The 19,098-nt window shown below is 42.4% G+C and overlaps 2 protein-coding genes across 12 annotated transcripts in view; both read right to left on the bottom strand.

Moving 5' to 3' along the window:
- ECT2L (epithelial cell transforming 2 like) overlaps positions 1-2,090 on the bottom strand; it is a 64,631-nt gene extending 62,541 nt beyond the window's left edge. For 7 of the 9 annotated variants that reach the window (XR_008314862.1, XR_008314870.1, XR_008314860.1 and 4 more), the window contains exons 1-3: positions 2,027-2,090; positions 1,724-1,928; positions 426-693 (exon numbers count right to left, since the gene is read on the bottom strand). Coding sequence is in view for 2 of the 9 variants with exons in the window: in XM_053289396.1 (XP_053145371.1) it covers positions 426-599 (174 nt within the window). In the remaining 7 variants the exon portion in view is untranslated. The remainder of the gene's footprint in view (positions 1-425; positions 694-1,723; positions 1,929-2,026) is intronic. The other 2 variants (XR_008314868.1, XR_008314881.1) reach the window with 2 other exon arrangements.
- A 3,617-nt stretch (positions 2,091-5,707) lies between these two features.
- Positions 5,708-14,281, bottom strand: CCDC28A (coiled-coil domain containing 28A). Of its 3 annotated transcripts, none has more exons than XM_053289369.1 (6): positions 13,890-14,281; positions 11,675-11,871; positions 9,638-9,801; positions 7,794-7,948; positions 7,383-7,405; positions 5,708-6,235 (listed from the first exon to the last, which is right to left on the bottom strand). In XM_053289369.1, exons 2-6 carry the CDS (start codon positions 11,830-11,832, stop codon positions 6,181-6,183), a joined length of 555 nt encoding a protein of 184 aa, XP_053145344.1. In that variant the 5' UTR covers positions 11,833-11,871; positions 13,890-14,281; the 3' UTR covers positions 5,708-6,180. The 3 variants fall into 3 exon arrangements, with proteins under 3 accessions (XP_053145344.1, XP_053145356.1, XP_053145333.1); XM_053289381.1 differs by having other exon boundaries at positions 14,002-14,281; XM_053289358.1 differs by having other exon boundaries at positions 13,996-14,280.
- Positions 14,282-19,098: the final 4,817 nt, after the last annotated feature.

Genomic DNA, 19,098 nt, shown 5'->3' with positions numbered 1-19,098 from the left:
TTTTTTTTTAAATCCTGAGTAGCTGCGGTGCAGCTCCGCAGCGCGGCTACTCACAAGGAGACCGCCGGAGGGGAGGCAAAAAGCCGCCTACCGGCTCCGGGGGTCTCACCAGCATGCCCTGCGCGCTCGCACAGGTCATGCTGGAGCTTTTGGAGGCCGATTGGCCCCCGCTCTCCCCAGCCCCCGCCGGCTCCATCATGGAGCCGGCAGTCCTGTGGGCGGCCGATCTGGCCGCCCAGGGCTCCCACTGTGATCGTCTGTGGGGAGAGTGGGCTTAGTCCGTTCTCTCCACTCAGCTCACCAAACCAGGTCTCACTGATCATGAGACCCGGCTCTATGTAAGCTATATAAGGAGTGATCAAGATGTGGGGCAAAGAGCACATGGATTTAAGCATATTACTGGATGTCAACAAACATTATCTTACCTGCTTGTTAAGATATTTATTTTCAATTGGTGTCCAAGCACTGAAGCGCAAAGGCATGATTTCTGTAGTCAGATTTTGCTTGGGATTCATTGTGTTTCCTGCAAGGAGCCCTAAGCTCTCCAAATGCCACTGTTTAACACCATGTGGTGTGTGTGCTATGGAAACTGTAGTCATTGTGGAAGCTTCCTCAGTCAATATTTCTGTTATACACAAGTTTCCTCAGTCAATGAGTCAGTTACACTTTCAGCACGCTCCTGTTAGAGGTCTCCTGGAATCAGAAGAGAGGTGTGACTCTTTCCTGGAGAGTAAGCTTTGGGTTTAGAATTTAATATGGATATGCATCCAAATCACAATAGTCCTAGAGAACATAGGACTGTACATACAGAATTGGACTGTACATTCTATTTTACTGGCCTATTGGCTCGCAGATTCTCCTACTCTTGCTCCTTTGTCATGTATATATTTTTAAATAGACAGTTTATATCAGTGAGGTACTTCATACATGCAGTCAAAGGATGGGAAGGCAAGCAGAGTGAACAGCAAAGTTGTGATGCAGCAGGACCAAGGCTTGGATTGAAATGCAGCAAACTAAGTTGGTGGGTTTAAAAAGCTTTTGAAAGTAGAACATACTGTACTATGAACTATCTCCAGGGTAAGCATATGAGCACATTATCTTCCATATTCTGTCTTGTATTAAGTGTCACTGCTTTCCTCTACCTTTTTAATGTTTTTAATTGAGAGAGCCTGCGTGGTATAGTGGTTAGAGTGCTGGACTAGGACCGGGGAGATGAGTTCAAATCCCCATTCAGCCATGATACTTGCTGGGTGACTCTGGGCCAGTCACTTCTCTCTCAGCCTAACCTACTTCACAGGGTTGTTGTGAGGAGAAACTTAAGTATGTAGTACACCACTCTGTGCTTCTTGGAGGAAGAGCGGGATAGAAAATGTAATAATAATAACAACAACAGCCAGGACACAAAACCTCTTTGGGTTGCGGGAGCAGTTATTCAGTGCTTCGTCAATTAATATTATTTGCTGTAATTTGGCAGAAAGATTAGAAACTATGGTAGTGAGATACATCTGTTCAAACATGTCATAGAAATGAATGCTAACGGTCTTTCTTGAAGCTATGAAGTCGCAGTTGTGTTTTGTGAAACTAGGTTTATATGCTCAAGAGTCGTTGCTTACATCTATCAGCACATTTTGTTAATTGCCTCAACAGGCTTTTACCTGAAGAGTAGGATAGAAATATTGTAAATCAATCACATTTACATTTAAAAGCTAGCACATTTTCTCACCTCAGAAGTTATTTCCATCACACCTCTCAAATTTGTCCATTATTAACCTCCAAATAACTTTGCCAATTATCCTTGGAATTAGGATTATTACAGTGAAATCATGCAAAGCATACAATTAATCTTGATTCACTCTTCTTCTGGAGCCAACCATGTTTCAGTCAGCTGAGTCTAAGGAAGGGTTAGAAAATATCGACTCTTGCACTTCCTAGAACAGTGATACAAATTCAAACAAGCAATGTTTGTATTATCACCCCTGCCCAATTTTTAAAAAATAAGTTGTCAGAAGAATGTTGGTTACTTTACCTCAAGGGAAGAGAGTTCTGTTTTCCTCTCTGAGAGACCACTAGAGCTCTGCTGAGAGCTAGAACTGCAGCAGGATTGGCTGAAGGTCAACACTTCCCTGCATCTCCATAGAAACCAAACTGCACAACAAAATGCACTCTCGGCTTACAGCCAAAGCTGGCGGAGGCAGGACTGATTTGAAAGGGGGGGGGGGGCTAATTCCAATGATGCTTACACTGGAACAGTCCCTTGGATTTCAGTGGCTGAGTAGCATGGTTGCCAGTCAGCTACACTTCTTTGCCACTTTTTTGCTTGCAGGGCTCCCATGCATTTAACAAAAATCAGCAGGTGAAGCCTTTTCTGAAGTTCAGTGATAGATCGCCTGTTGATTTCAATCTGGTATTGAAATCTGCAACTGCTAAAGGCACGGGAGAACTGCACAGGGCAGGGGAGGAAACGGGTGACAACCAGTGCTTCTTGCAACAGGGATTCCCAGATGTTGTTGACTACAACTCCCATAATCCCCAGCTAAAGACAACTGTAACTGGGAATTCTAGTAAACATCTGGGAATCCCTATTACAGATAACATTGGTGATAACTCTTAGATTTACTGCCCACAGCCAACCGAAATGTAAACAGTGGCATGGACTTAGTAGAATATGACTGAAGACATGAATATGCTCCATTGCAATACTGTGAAGCAGCCTGTAGTTTGCTGCAACAATAATTCACTCTTGAAGGATGAGATACAAGAAAGCAGCTACCAAGTTAAGAGCATTGCCTTGGATCCAAAGAACCCCTTGAGAAAACTGAAATCAGAAGACCTTCATGCAGGAAGGTTTCATGTACACTTAGCCGTAGCTACATCACATGCCATTCTGGAAAGTTGCCTGACCTTCAGTAGTGGCATTTTGGGGGTTGCAAAGAGATGTAGCAGGAAAGAAGGGCACAAAATTAAAACTTTTAGATTTGTCTTTTTATATTCCATTTTAATCCTTATTGTGTAGTTTTTATGGTCTTATATTGTTTTAAATGTTTTGTAAACAGCCTTGAGATTATTTTAATGAGGTTGTATAAAAATTTAACAATAAATAAATAAACAAACATCCAGTGCTGCAGCACAAACACCTCATCAGTATTCTCAGCAAAACAAGAAGTACTACAAAAAAGGTCACCACAGAGAATTTTGCCACACGGAATCAATACTGTGTAGAATAGTTCTTGACTATATGCACATCTGCTGAACTATCCTTGCAATATCATAGTTTGCATAGGTCAAAACAGGTGTCAGACTAATTTGCTGTGCCTGTAATCAATATTGCCCTGAAATAATTCAGACCAAAGATGGACACAGAAATATTAGATCTGAGAGCTAACAAACAAAATCTAGAGCATAGGACAATTGATGATGCAGCTTTTCTTTCATGCATGCAAATGACATTGTTTTAGACCTCTTATAGGATTATAGTAATTATAAACAGGTTTGTGTAAACTGTGCATAGTATACACTATCTAATATTAATAATGGCCCACCTTGCAGGATTGCTGTGATTACTAAAATATGTGAGAAACTTTTTGGATACATAGGAAAGCACTATTTCTAATAAACGTTTAAACTTTTACTGGTTGTCCTAACAGAGGTATCTTTGCTATGAGAGCCTTTGGCATGTTTAAACAAACACACACTATAAAACCCCAGAACAAAGAAATCAGCCCTAATGGACCTATTCCTTTTCCTCCCCTTTTAGTTAAATATTTAATATATATTTAACCCGATAAAAACAATTGCCTAAAAGGACCAGTGACACCTAGATTCAGGGGATGAAAATCAACCACCACGAGAACTTGTAAAAGATTTAGGAAGTATTATTTAAGGAATGTTGAGGTCACTTTTCATATTCCAGTAGTTCTGAACTTTGATTAGACCCTCCTGAGACTCAGAAATTGCAGTTACTCACAACCAAGTCTTTCTGCAATAACAAATGTCCATCATCATTACTCTATGTTGTCCTAAAGAGGGAGCTTATTTGACTTGTTTTCCCCCATACCAGGAGACACGACATTACTTTTGTATCGGACTTAACTCAGCATTTCTCCAATAATGTGGACTATATTATGCTTCGTTGACAGCAGGCACACCCTGTATGAAGCCTCAAGAGTATCTGCATTTCACCACCCATTGCAACCAACTGCATTGTTTTCTCAGCCCTGTGAAACATTCTATCTTTTCTGGAAAAAAATCCAATCAGCTTGTTGCTGAACTCCTGGTGTTTGGTTTCAAAGTCTCACTTGAGATTAGATGGTTCCATGAGATCAGTTGTCAAAATCTTATAGCAGAGAACACATTGAGGTTTAGGTTCAAGTTTATCAGCCGTCCACAAAAATTCTAGCTCTAAGGATTCTTTGGCATATCGCCTTATTTTCTTTCCTTTGTGGTCTTTCACTTTGTTTCATGGCTATTCACCAGTGGCCAAATTTCTCACTTGCTTCACAAAATCTCAGTTCCCAAAGGCTTCTACGCTTGTCACAAGACTCCCAGCACTTTGCTTTTCACATTGTTGGTTGGATTTCTGTGTTTGAGACACTTCACAACAACTTTCACCAAGACACAATCCACTACTTACTGCCAGGTTTTCATCACTCATTTAACTGTATTTACACTTCAGTATGGCTGTTTTAAGTCAATACTCCATCTTGCAATCTCAGTTTGATTCAAACACTCAATAAAACAAGGCAGCCTCTCCCAAAGCAAACTAAGATACATGACGATAACAACAAGGCCAGACCAGTCAAGACTGGCTTTGTTTCCCCCCTTCATTCCCTCTGCACTATGGCTCACTCACACCTTCCTTCCTTCCTATGATGTATAAGCACTAGCGCTACTAAGTGGTACTATGAAATGAGACTGAGGTTGTGACCAGGAAATAGAAGCACTTGATGCTTCATTTTAATATATAGCCAACAGGCAAAGAGAGGCCAGGAATAGAAAGTTGCTGGTCTACAGGGAATTACAAAATACCACTAGGAAAGCCCTGAAGTACCCTGAAGGTACATAAACCACAGTTTGGGAATCACTGACATGTAATGGCAATAACCATCTTCAAAAAATAGCCAGAGACTATCTTGGACTAGAGTGGGGTTCCCAACCTGTGGTCTTCCAGATGTTGATGAATTACAACTTCCATCATCCTCAGCTACAATTTATTGTGGCTGGGGATGATGGGAGTTGTAGTTCAGCAACATCTGGAGTACCACAGATTGGGGACCCCTGTACTCTAGAGCAAAGCACCTGGTATCTGTATTTTGAAGTTCCACTCTGCCAATCATCTGAAAATAGTGTTAGTCACCACAGTGGAAGCCAAATTAGATAAAGTGCTAATAAATGGGCAATTCTGGGATGCTCTGCCTCCCTCTGCTCTCTACACTTTCATTCTGGAAGCATACTCCTGCGCTTTCATACTGGAAGCAAGAGACCAATGTTGGATAATGTTTTTAAGTAGTGATCTACTTTTGAATTGAAAAAAGTGTAAAACAAACAAATCCAGTAACACTGCATATCAGATCACACATTAAATTGCAATGCTAATTGTAATGATACTTTTTGCAATTAAATTGCAATGCTAATTGTAGTGATAATTCCTAAAAAAAAAAAAGAACCAATAATCGTATACATAGTTTCATATAGGAATATAATACACATAGACCTTAAAAGAAATTATTTTATTGCCAACATAAATTAAACACTAATTTAATAGCCTAACTGGTCAATTAATCACACCAAACTGATTGTCTACATTGAGGAAAAGAAGGCAACTATATTACAATCTGTTACTAACTTAAAGCTGAATATGTTATATTTGAACTTATTTTTAAATAAAATCCCAACTGATCTGAACACTGAGCATTAAACTGCATCTTCAAGTTTTTCCAATATTTCAGGTTGAATAAGGCAATATACTACAAAGCATAGCAGCAAGATATGGTCAATTAGTACCTAAACTCCAACCCTGATATAGTTGCAGCACTCATATCCACTAAGAGGAATGTGTGAACATTTTCACTTGCACTTTAATACTTTGCTGCAGAAGCAAGAAAAAGTCCATTGCAAATGAAGAAGACACCCTGGGTTGAAAGGAAACAAAACAAACACAACCCACAAACAAAGACTGCAATTTTAGCTTGTGCTGGTATTTGGAACATCCTGAGCATCTGCTAAATGAAGTTTTTGTCTGAAACAAACAGTTAAGGAATTATGTTTCATAGGATTGAAATATAAAAGATTCCTTACATTTTTTCTTGTGTATCTGTCTAGGAGCAGTTAGATATGATAGTAGTTGGACAAGGAGGGTCCAGAAAGATATTGGGGAAATATAGCCTTCATGACTTGTTTTTTGTTGTGGTTAAATTGCATTTAACCAGGATATCCTGGTTAATATGTGTTTTAGCCACAGCAGTTTGACCAGGATTGCCCAGGAAATCTGCCTTTTCACAACCAATTCCATAGGACTGCAGTCCTGGTTAACTCTTTAAGCAACATTGTCATTCCCCTTTTAATATTTTCTACACATCTAACTACTGAAGATGATTCTCTTCCTACAGTAACTAAATATTACAGTTTTCTTACAGCTGTTATTTCCATGATTTTTATGGTAAATGTCAAACTATGGCAAAATGATGGGGGGGTGTACACTGAGGAGAAGCAGTGATATCTTTTGTTTCTGCACAGAGATCATTTTTCAGTCTTGCTCCTCAGCTAGGAATAACCCACTCTTCCCCAAGCTATATGACAATTTGTTCTCAACATCCATTGCCATCATCTTGAAAATCCTCAACAGAGTCCACAGATGAACATAGGAAGCTGCCATATACTGAGTCGGACTATAGGTACATCTCGCTCAGTATTGTCTACACAGACTGGCAGCGGCTTCTCCCAAGGTTGCAGGCAGGAATCTCTCTTATGCCTATCTTGGAGGTGCCAGGGAAGGAACATGGAGCCTAGCTGCTCTTCCCAGAGCGGCTCCATCCCCTAAGGGGGATATCTTACAGAGCTCACACTTCTAGTCTCCCTTTCGTATGCAACCAGGGTGTATCCTGCTTAGCTTAAGGGGACAAGTCATGCTTGCTACCCCAAGACTAGCTCTCTTCCCACACTGAACCCCTCACTTTAAGAATAACTAATGCAATATTATTTGTGGGTGTTTTTTTAAAGACTTCAGATTCACAGGCTGGAAAAAAACATTAAAAGCACTTATGCAGCTGAACATCTGCAGAGTTGTTAAAATGATGCAAAACTGTAGAGTCTGTATGAAGTGAGATGTACCATTTGTGCAAATAACACCCTTTTTTCCAGGACCGGGCATTTCACAAAAAGGATACATAGAAGAATTCAGTTCTTCCAGCTGCAACGCAAGGGAATAGAGAGAGTTGCACTTAGAATATTACTGATAAATTGTTTCGGCTATTAATTTTCGATGACAGCTATTTAACGATCACAGTAGAACTAAACTCAGATTTGTAATAATTAAAGCTTAATCAGCTTTACTGTACAATTTCAGAATTTGAGCAGAGGAATTCTGAAATTGTACAGTAAAGCTGATTAAGTATAGTTTTGACCAAACTACTACTTTAATTCAAATCAGCAATGGAGTGTTTCCCACAACTGGTCAAACATTAATGACTCTGGACCCAGTTTTACAGCTCTGTTAGATTAAGGAGCAGTAGTTTAAGGGCTTCTGCACAAATATCCAGCAGTACGTAGCAACTGCTCTCTTCTTTGTTCATACTTACATCTGAGAGCAGTCTGTCCAGATTGGAGTCACTAGCTAATTTCCTCTTATCTTCAGGGAGTTCCTCCAATTCCCCATAAAGCTCCAGATTCAAGCGAGCCAGCTTCTCTTGCATCCCTCGTACATGTTCCATTTGCTCAATGGAACATTCATTACCTGCAGAGGTTTTATGTCAAAAGTCTGACAACAATACAAGCACAGCCACCTTTTCCACTTATGTCCATATAAATAAGATATCCCTTACCCAATAAATCAGAAAAACATAATGAGGAAATTATGTAACTGTGAAGTTGAATAAGGGTGTTAATTCAAGAAATGCCTTTTCATTTGCTCCTGTAATCCCCTGCTAACTGGGCAAAGAGGCACCTTTTACCATGGTGATTCTCTTTATTTAGCAGGGGGAGAGTAACTGGCCCTATCCACCCCCAGCACAGTACCTCCAATGATTGTTGCTGGTGTCTATCTTGTGTTTCTTTTTAGAATGTGAGCCCTTTGGGGACAGGGAGCCATCTTATTTGTTTGTTATTTCTCTTTGTAAACCACCCTGAGCCATTTTTGGAAGGGTGGTATAGAAATCAAATTAATAATATTATTATGCTGAATCTTTATATTTGTTACATTGCTAATGATTAGAATCTCAGACACAAAGGTCTTCTCAATTAGAGAATGTAAATACTGAATATTCATAACAGAGATATATAACAAGTTTACGCCATCACCAAGAGTTTGGTGTTCATTACAATTCCATCATTAGAAGCATACGCAGTCATCCAAACTTTTCTCCTAAACTTGTCTTTCCCTAGGTTTGACTAGCAGTCTTTCATAGATGATACCTTGTGCTTCTTTCACTGTTCCGTCATTCCTGCTTTCTAATTTCAGCATGTTTCACACAACAGTGAAAGACTCGCTGTGTCTTTGACAATTTCAAGTTCTTGATACCAGGACAATCCAGCAGAAGATCTCTTTGTAAGAAAGAGAGACTCACACCTGCTTCACACTTCATAAGAAGTTCCCACAGCAGCCAATCATAAGCCTTTGCAAAGCCCACAAAGAGATGGTGATATCCCATCTCCTGCTGTTGTTCCGATTAAAATGATATTGAAAGGCATTACTGACCCTGACCATCAAGACTCATAGCCATATGACAGCTATATTGTCATCCATATTCATGGATGACAGTATAGCTGTCATCCATGAATTTGTCCAATCTGTCTTGTAGGATCGTTTAACAGGAACTAAACAATGACAAGACGGCATCTAACAGCTAAGTTGAGTCACACATGCTGAGTCAGATATAGTTCTCTCCTATCCAAATTTTGTTTTCAATGCAGCTGCAGAGGCTATAATCTTAAACAGAAGACCCACTGGGACTTCTTGTGTGGGGGAGGGTGCAGTTCATAACCCTTTCCCTCCAGTAGTTCTTTCCTCACGGAAGAACACCCCAATTCAAGCTGTTCTCTCTCTCTGGGAAGTTAAGATACAGGTACCCAGTCTTTTAAGAGGCAAAGTGAACACTGAAAGGAACACAGCAAAGGTATAGAGATGGACTAAGCCACATTCTGAATGTCTGGAGAAGCTTTATGCTAGAAAAAAAGATTGCTAGGTTGTTATAGATCTATGCTGCATCTGCCAGTACTACCATGACCCCTACAGCAGAAACTCCCCATTCTGCCTTAAGAGAGGAATTTAGTAAAATATCTGCAACCTCATACTGGTGACATCAACGTTTGACAGAGGACAGCTCTTTAAACTGTATCATATTCTTATCATTCGTGCAAGAAATATCTATACTGAGAAGAAATATTTGTTTGGGTGGGGGAAAGGGCAGGTGACAGAAAAAATTACCAAATGCTTGAAGTTTGCCAGAGTGGAAATCATTCAGAAGACTCAGAAGTCCTTTCTCCATTTCTTGAACATCTGAGACATCTGTGAGAAATGAGTGCTGGATTGGAGCAGCCTGTGCCCCTTTGCTTTCTGTTCCTGGTGGTTTGGCTTTTTCTTTTGTGCCTCTGAGAATAGAATAGAATTTTCAACTATGATGAAGTCCATTTTCTGTTTTCAGTCTTGCTGTTAATTTGAATCATCATTATCATCATCTTTATTACAGTCACAGACCAGCATAAGATAGAGCAGTAGAGCATGGTTAAAATAAATTATGAAACCATAAAAACAACATTCTTTTAAATTTCTACTCTAATACTATAAAGCTATAATATAAAATACAAAACAGTGGTTAAAATAGAGTATACAAAGTATGACACCTAAATAGAAATGCTAATAATAATATTAAAAGGCTAATCTTAAAGAAAAGAGGATAGCTATAAAATTCCTAAATTCTGGGAATATAAAAAGTGGAATGTTTAAAATGCAAAAGCAGTGGTTAAAATAGAGTATATGAAGACAGTAGCAGCCAGATATAGACATGGTTTGAGCAGCTAGGGTACTTGTGAAATAAGGGAAATATGAGCTTATTCCAAATGTCTCTGTAAGAGGGGCAAAAAATGAGTACATGTTGTGTCATTTCTACCTCCCCAGTGCCACAGGGACGAAGTCTATCTGCAATTGGGATCTTTCTGAATTTGCCTTCCAGTACAGCAGAGGGAAGGGCATGACAAAGGCGAGGGTATAATACCTTCGGTGGCTTGGGATTTCTAGCTGTGACAGGTACATGGCAGGGGAAGCACAATAACTGAGCCTTTCCGAGGACAGGAAGGATGGAATCCTGCCTAGGTCAGCTTGGTGCTCCGTGTGCATTATCCTCGGTTTTATGACTGCTTTTGCCTGGTCACAGCCCATAGCAAGTAGGAGAGAGAAGACCCTTTTCCAGGAAGACTGAAAATTATCCTATTTTCAGAGGACCTAAGCCCCGAGGGTTGAGGGATAGTTAAGCAAAAGAGGTTAAGATTAGACAGCCACACTCTGGCCTCAAGTTAATTTGAATGAACATCATAATGACAGGCCTTAGAAAGAAAGCCATGATGGGGCAAAACAACATGTATGTTAACTCCATCATGTTATAAGCAAAACTAGTGTTCTCTTTAATGGTACATAGATTAAATGATGAAGCCAGTGATAGGACAATCAGATGATGCAAACAGCTTGTCCAGATGTTGGTTTCCATTACCAAGAGAAAATAATGTTTTACTTGGTATAATGAAGAAAGAGAGCTTGTGGCCAAGAAAGGATCTTTCCCAATCACTAAGTGGAGATACCACTTCAATGACAGGCATTCATTGAAATATGTTCAAAACCCTTACTTAATAGATGCATTTCATTTTTTTAATAATCTCATTGAGAAATACTACCCAAACTACTATGTGTATGATAAAAAAATTAAACAATCCATTTCTTCAGACCTCAAGAATTTTAAAACACACAGCTGCAATTTAATCAACCTGTGAATGAATATAAGAGATTTAATCATGAGCAATCATATGGATTTAATCATAACATATACAGAATTAGTTGGGGGTCAGGGACTACTGCCTTTTGTAATTATTAATCTCTTTAATTGAGTTTAGTTGCAGATTTAAGATTTTTCTACTTACTGAGGCATTTTAAAATTAATACAGTAGTATTATCCTGCTTTAGTGTTACTAATCCTATTCCTCTTTTTGTTCTGCTATTGTTTAACATTAAAAGCTTGTATATAATCTTGGGTTCTTTGCTACAGAATGACAACAGATAAACATATAAATAACATGTTTTTGATGACCTCTTCACTTGACCCCCACCAATTATATTGGCTTCAGTATAATTGCACTAGTATGGATAATCACAGAATCATCTCTTAGCATTTTCTTCCTACTTTAAAACTCTAAGGTTAGTGAACAGTACTTCAATGGCCACCTTTGATTGCCAACAGAAGATATGAGCACTTACTTTTTAAACTTTGTTCTCTGTAAAGTTGGCTGCGGTGCAGGATTTGAAAATGCTGTACTTTTACTAGCAGGCACAGAATTTTTCTTATTGTGGACAACCTGAGAGACGTGAGAAGTAGATGATTTTGGACTCCTCCTCTTGTTTTTTCTCTCTTCCATTTCCAGAGATTATTTGTTGCTACTATAGCTAATACCTTTCTATAATATGGAGAGAAAAAGATTCAATAATTGTCTGTGCCAACAAAAAGGAATGTTTTGTTAATATTATTTTGTCTAAGTAACATGGTAGATGAATTTTAATTTTTTAAAATATATTTGTGAGCTGCTCCAAGTTTGGAATCAGGATATACATCTAAATAGTGAATGAAAAACATGATTGATTGAAAAATGGCAGGAATACTTTAAGCCCACTTCATAGCAACTTGTGCCAAAGTGTTGGAAGTGAAGGACTTTGCGCTGTCTCTTGTCTCAAAGACAGTGGAGGACAGACTAGTGAGTCAGAGGGCTAGAGGGTCAAGACATTGGTCATCCCTTCTCTACTGCTCTGACACTATCTCTTTGGAATGTAGATTGCTACACTCAGGGACACTTCCTTCCTTCGCACTTCCTCTCCCTTCTCTTCCTGTTCCTACTACCTTGCAACATGCAAGCTCTCCTCTCTCCCTGCACCATGTGTGCAGAGATGCAGAATCCATCTGCATCCAGCTAGCTAGCTAGATTAGAGATCCTAACTCCTCACTTTCCTACCTAGAATGGAGTTCTTTAATAAATGCCATATATATTGATTTGAAACTTTGAACTGGCTCCAAGTAACTTTACTCTCAGCATACACGCATGCCTAACTAAATTCGGCTGTGTTGTGCCTCTGTGCACTCTGCTATAATGAAAAAGGGTTTCTCCTACCAGAGAGAATTCCCAACACAAAGCCTGCTTGATCAGTTGCCACATTAACCTCAACTCTATGTCCATTAACCTGAAAGTAATCCACAACATTCAAGGGGACTTGCTCCCAAGCTGTTGTATACAGAACTTGCAAATTGGCTGTAGCCTTTGGGCAGTTGAGCCTTTTAATGATTTAGTGGAAGTTGAACACACACACACACACATATATATTGACAGCATATCAGCCATAATTTTTAAATCAGAAAATGCTTAGTGATGCATTATAGTTGAAGTTGCATTATAGTTGAAGATGTGTCAATTTTTCAGTTGCATTATAGTTGAAGATATGTCAATTTTTCAGTGCTTAATAGCACACACAATTCTGAAGCAAAAATCTTCAAAGATGAAAACCTCAGATATTAATAACAGGATGGATTTCACAAGGAGCTCACTGCATAACTCTGGGCCAGTCACTTATCTCTCAGCCTAACCTACCTCACGGGGTAGTTGTGAGGATAAACATAACCATGTACTCTGGCCTTGGAAGACTCAGATAAAGGACGTATAAGTAAGTAAATATGCTAACACTGTATCTCTTAACAGGCGGTTTAAGATGCGACACTCACCCAGGAGTAAGCCCCACTGAACTCAACTAAAATTAATTCAGAGTAAACCTACATCAGGCTGCACATTAGCATTACAGAAAAAGCAAAAGGGCCATAAAAAAGGTAAAATGTCAAGTGACTAACAACACTCTCACTGTGCCTAATAGTTTTCCAGACTACCCTATGTATCTGACAAATGGGTTCTAGTCCACAAAAGCTTATGCCACAATGAACTTTTTGTTCTTTAAGGAGATATCAGACTCATGCATGCTTTTGCTACAAACTAACATTGCTATTTTTCTAAAGTTTGCCATGAGGACTAACAGGATCCATGATACCCTATTAGCATTGTGAGATATCGCAATACTGTGAGAAAAAGATTCCATTCTTACCAATATTCATTTCAAAAGCCATTGTTGCAAATAAAGATTTGAGAAAATGACAGCAGTGAGCTATTAAAGTGTGATGAAGGCTAGTTTGCTAGTACTATAAATCTAAAAGGATAAGGCTGAAAGCCACAAAAGAATTAGCCATAAAGACTACTGTATTTTTGCCAAGACATTGTATCTAATCTAAAACCGATATTTTGCTAGAAAAGACAGCATTATTTCCTTTAAGAATATGGCTGATACATCGGATGAAAAACAGAGAACATTCAAACTTTCTCCGCTGTTTCTAAAAGTAAATGCTGATTTCCTGACGTAGTATAGTTATTTGATTAGCACTTACAGTAATGGAAGGAGAACTGGAACTATGCCGCACCCCTGGCATTCTTCCCAAATAAAATCTGACTGAGAAACCAACGGAGATCTCGATCACTTTCTTGCCAACTTACCCTTACCTGTCGCTTCGCATTTCTCTGACTTGCACAAGCGCAAACTAGTGTTTACGGAACTAAGACGTCGCCTCATCACATGATACTGTGAAATCTGCATGACATGAGAGCGTGTCCATATCACGTGATAGGCGGGAAGTTGTTTTGCATTGTGGGAATCGTAGTGCTAAGAGATCTAAAAAGTCGAGTTGAAAACAGATTATCCCGAAGAGAATCTATCTATGTAGTCACTAAGAGTCGGCATCGGCTTGACGGCACTTAATCAAAACAAGGGAAATAGAACTCCCAAAATCCATTGCGGCAAGGCGGGGGACGATTGGAGAGAAGCATAGGAAGCCAGGCAAGTGGGAGGATGAATCAAGCATAGACTTTATATAGAGACTCAAGCAGAAGATCTGACTTCCGGGTTCCTTGACGAAAGAATTGTTCGTCTGTCGGGGTAGAAGAAATGCTTTCGGAAAACAAGGGAGAAATCTCAGATTTTAGTGTAACTGCAGCTGAGTCGCAACGCGTCTCCTGCCTCACTCACACCTCGCTCAAAAAAAGTAGCAGCAAAGATAAAAGTTCCTCTTCTTTCTAACATAGTTCCATTTCATTTTAAAGGTAGTATTTTAGAAAAGCGCTTCAACAATTAAAAGCTCATCGTGTCTCGTCTCTATGTAGTCAAGACTTCTGCATGCAAATGAACGCTCGATTTGAGCTCAGAGGGACTCAAAGGCAACTATCTATCTATCTAATTCTCTTAAAATCTACCGTCACTAATCCCATGTGTCGCAGCTCTCGCGAGAGCAAATACCTGGGGATAGCGAAGGGAATGGGAGACATTGGTGATGGCACAGGCTGGCCTAGCCCAGCTGCCAGCTGGTCAGAGGAGGTGGTGGCAGGCCGGCTTGGCCTGGCCGCCGGGAGGAAAAGGCAGCGGGGGGCGGCTGGCCTGGCCCAGCCACCTGCCGGGAGGAGGAGGCAGGAGAAGGTGGCAGGCCGTCCTGGGCTGGCTGCCAGGACGAAGGGGTGGAAGGAGGTGGCGGGCCAGCTTTTCAGTCTGCCTGCAACCCAGAAAGTGTGTGTGTGTGGGGGGGGGGAGAAGCGGGGGAAGGGGAGGGAGAGCGGCCGGCCAGCCAGCCAGAAAGCTGGCCATGCCTATGTGGTGGTGGTAGTGGGGACAGTGGTGGTGGGTGAGCTGGCCAGAGGCACAGATGCTCTGCGCCCAGCCCAGCTAGTTTAGAAGAAACTTTGCTGTGAAGTATGTTTTCATTGGAGGATGTTTGGCTAGAAATCCAAATCAGCCTCCGACTCACACCTCAAGCTGCAATGTTAACAGTAAGTAAAGTAAAGTGTGCCGTCAAGTCAATTTTGACTCCTGGCGCCCACAGAGCCCTGTGGTTTTCCATGGTAGAATACAGGAGGGGTTTACCATTGCCTCCTCCCGCTTAGTTTGAGATGATGCCTTTCATCATCTACCTTCTGCTTGTTAGTATGTTAGTCAAGCAGGTAATGAATGTTCCATTGAGCAAATGGAACATGTACGAGGAATGCAAGAGAAGCTGGCTCGCTTGAATCTGGAGCTTTATGGTGGCCAGGAGTCGGCACCAACTCGAAGGCACAGCTTTACCTATCCTAAAACACTCTTTCTCAACCACAGCCTCCCAATCTGCAATATGGGGGTAATGACGTTACTGGCACTGGCGTGGACAACTTTCTTATAATAAATCTCATTTTCACAAATGAGAATGTTAAAATAAAATAAATCTCATTTTCACAAAGTCAGAGCATGGAGCTGCTGTGGGAAGAGCATTGGCAACTTCCTATGTTCCTATTAACTTCTCTTTCTAGTTGGAAACGATACTTGCATGATCACTATCACCCTAAAGGCTCTCGCTTCTGTTCTAGGTTTCTAGGGGAGAAATTATTAGTCTTAAGGAATTTGGAAGTTAGTTCTTAAAACAGTGGGCCGAATTAATCTACATAAATAATCTACATAAGGAATTTGGAAGTTAGTTCTTAAAACAGTGGGCCGAATTAATCTACATAATCTATGGAATCCTGTGAGCAAGTACATTATTCACCCTTTTTAAGATAAGGGCCAACTCACTGTATGGCTTTCAAAGCTTGGGAACTAAAAGTCCCATGTATCTTTGCGGCAAAGTGAGATCCTATCAGGAACTGTGTGAGCTTCTTTTATGAAACCTACGCTGATTGGCTTTATTCATTGAGGTTTTCAGTAGTTGAGAGTATTCTGATAATGTCAGAACTGGCGGGGCCGCTGTTATCTCCAAGAGTAGGGGAACGTTTGCGCCTCGTTTAAGCTGCTGTCAGATGTGTGCCCTTATCAATTACATATATACTGAAAATATAATTCCTGAGTCAGAACCATATCTGTCCATCTTCTTCACAGTATAGCTTCTTACGGATGAACGTGTTCTCCATTTTAATTCTGTGCATAATATATGGGAAGCAAATTGAATGTTTTAATATAACATTTTTAAAAATATTACGACTCCTTTCGATATTACGATAATATTAAAAATATTATGATGCTCCTTTCTATGTTTTCATGGAAAGGAGCATTGTTTGATGTGTGTTTTTTAATTAGCAGAGATAAAAAGTAGAATATCCTCGAGTCTAACACTTGAGCTAGTACATTGAAAAACAGCACACATGCATTTCTGGGCTTTGATTTCTCAACTGACATATTTATAAGTTATAATAGTACATACTAGCAGATCCAGCACAGAGCATCTGCACCCCTAGTTCATCCCCACCCCGCTTCAGCCCCAGTCCGTTCTCCCCCCACCCCCGCACTTCAACCCCAGTCTGTCCTCCTCCCAGTCCACTTTCCTTCCGGCAGCACTTTTCCTCACCGCCACTGCCTGACGGGCACTTTCCCTCCCTCCCTGCCACCGGCAGTGCTTTCTGTTGCTGGCCGGCAGGTGGGTGCTTTCCTTCACTGCCTGCTTGTCTGGCTGATGCTTTCCCTCTCCAGCCAGCTGGTCCCCAATGCTAGCCAGGCAGCTGCTCGCAAACCCGTGCAAGAGCTACTACGCATGGATTAGCTATGGGTACGTTTAGGAGAATCTATATATATAATTCTCCTGGGTGTGCCAGGGAAAAATGCGTCCCGGCAGCCCAGCTGATTGGCTGGGCTGCGGGGGCGCCTGATTGGCTGGCGCACCCAGGAGAATTAACGCCTGGCCCAGTCACGGATGTTAAGGCGGCACTTGGCCCACTGGCGGCGGGGGGACTCGGCCCACTGGCGGTGGCGGCCGCACTTGGCCCCGCTGGAGATGGGGGGGGGGTGGAGAGAGAGAGGTAGCCGGCCCCAAAGAGCGCACAGATGCTCTATGCGGGGTCGGCTTGTTATATATACTAGCTGATCTGGCACAGAGCATCTGTGCCCCTAGTCCCCCCGCCCCCGCTGCATTCTTTCCCCTTTGTGCTTTTTTGCTTGCCACCCCCACCGCATTCTTCCCACCCACCCCTCTCCTTCTCCCCCTGCCCGCAGCTGCTGCGTCCACCCGCCGGGCCTATTTGCTATCTGCGGATAGCCTATTTGCTATCTGCGGCCACCCGCCCATCGGTTTTGGCACCTGCCGGTCGCAGCCAGCTACCTGCCCGCCAGTCGCAGCCTCCTGCTATTCGTGGCCACCCATCTGCTGGACCTGCTCGCTGGCCGTGGCTGCTGCAGCCACTCCGGCTGCCCGCCCGGCCCTCCAGTCGCAGCTGCTCCAGCTGGCCATCTGCCGGGTCCACTCGCCTGTCCGCCAGCCACCAATCTTCTCCCTGCTCCCCGCCACTGGTGGCCAGCCATTTGCCAGGCCGTCGCTTCTCCCTGCAGCTGGCCATTTGCCGGGCCGCTGCTCCCCCCTGCCCACAGTCCCTTGTCGTTAATTGGCAGCTCTCTAGTAAGAGCTGCCATGCATGGGATTAGCGATGGGTATGCCTAAGAGAACTAATGATATAGATACTAGCTGGGCCAGGCGCAAAGCATCTGTGCTTCCACTGGCCCGCTTCTCCCCCTACCAATGCCTGGCCCGCTTTCCCCCGCAACCCACGCTTTCTGGCTGGCAGGCCAGCCCACCAGCTACTCCTGCCCACCCACCAATTCCCTGCTGCCAGCCCACCACCGCCTCATGCTCTTGGCGGCCAGGCCAGGCCGGCCTACCACCTTCTGTTTCAGGTGGCCGGCTTGCCGCCTCCGCCTCCTCCTCCCAGCAGCAGGGCCAGGCTGGCCCGCTGCCTCCTGCTCCTGGCGGCTGTCCGGCCTGGCCCACCACTGCCATTGTCTCCTTGTTGCTATCCCCCAGGCAGCTGTTTTCGCAAGAGCTGCCATGCATTGGATTAGTGACGGGTATGCCTAGGAGAAATAAATATATAGAAGATACTAGCTGACCTGGCGCAGAGCATCTGCGCCCCTCGTTCTCCCTGTTTCTCCTCCCCCATCTTCATTTCTTTCTCCCCCCCACCCCATTCCTCCCCCCCACCCCCCGCCAGCCTGTTCTCCCTGGCCGCAGCCACTTCTCCTCCGCAGCCTCCTGCTGGCCTGGCAGTGGCCACTTCCCCTGCACAGCCAGCCAGTCTGGTGCTGGCTGCTTCCCCTGTGTGGCCAGCCGGTTTGGCGTTGGCCACTTCCCAGTTCCCTGCGGCCCAGCTTCGGGACAAAGATCAGGATAGAGAAAAAGACCAGGCGTATCAGAAAGTAAATGTAAAACTTGCACATTTGCTTTTAAGCCTTACAGATAATGGTCTTTCTACACCAGGGTAACCAGGGAGGAATCAACACAACTGGCTCTAGAAGGAGATGGAACAAGTGGGAAGAGAGGTGAGTTCTTGGATCTTGCAAACTATGACTGATAGACTGACAGAAAGAAAAACAAAATGTCTGACAGTGTGTGGTGACACCATGTAAGCAAATAAGAGGAGGGAGTGCAGAGCAGTTACCAGCACTGGTAGTACAAAGTAACTAAAAGGTTACTTTTAGTTAGTAGCTACACCATGGCCTGCACGTCCTCCACACAACGGTCTCTAATTCAAAGAATCTGGACTATACAGCAGTGAAGTATTTATTCCAAGTGCTCACAACTTAAGACAAACAAAACTGCCCCA

The sequence above is a fragment of the Hemicordylus capensis genome, chromosome 1 (assembly GCF_027244095.1).
Source record: "Hemicordylus capensis ecotype Gifberg chromosome 1, rHemCap1.1.pri, whole genome shotgun sequence".
NCBI lineage: Eukaryota > Metazoa > Chordata > Lepidosauria > Squamata > Cordylidae > Hemicordylus > Hemicordylus capensis.
Note: the sequence above shows the minus strand (reverse complement) of the source record. Positions and strands in the feature narration are given on the sequence as shown.

Coding starts and splice junctions, on each gene's coding strand:
- CCDC28A (XM_053289369.1), bottom strand. CDS start 11,832: ATGGAAGAGAGAAAAAACAAGAGGAGGAGTCCAAAATCATCTACTTCT. Junction 9,802..11,674: donor CAGAGAACAAAGTTTAAAAA/GTAAGTGCTCAT, acceptor TTCTATTCTCAG/AGGCACAAAAGAAAAAGCCA. Junction 6,236..7,382: donor GAAGAACTGAATTCTTCTAT/GTATCCTTTTTG, acceptor TGTTTGTTTCAG/ACAAAAACTTCATTTAGCAG.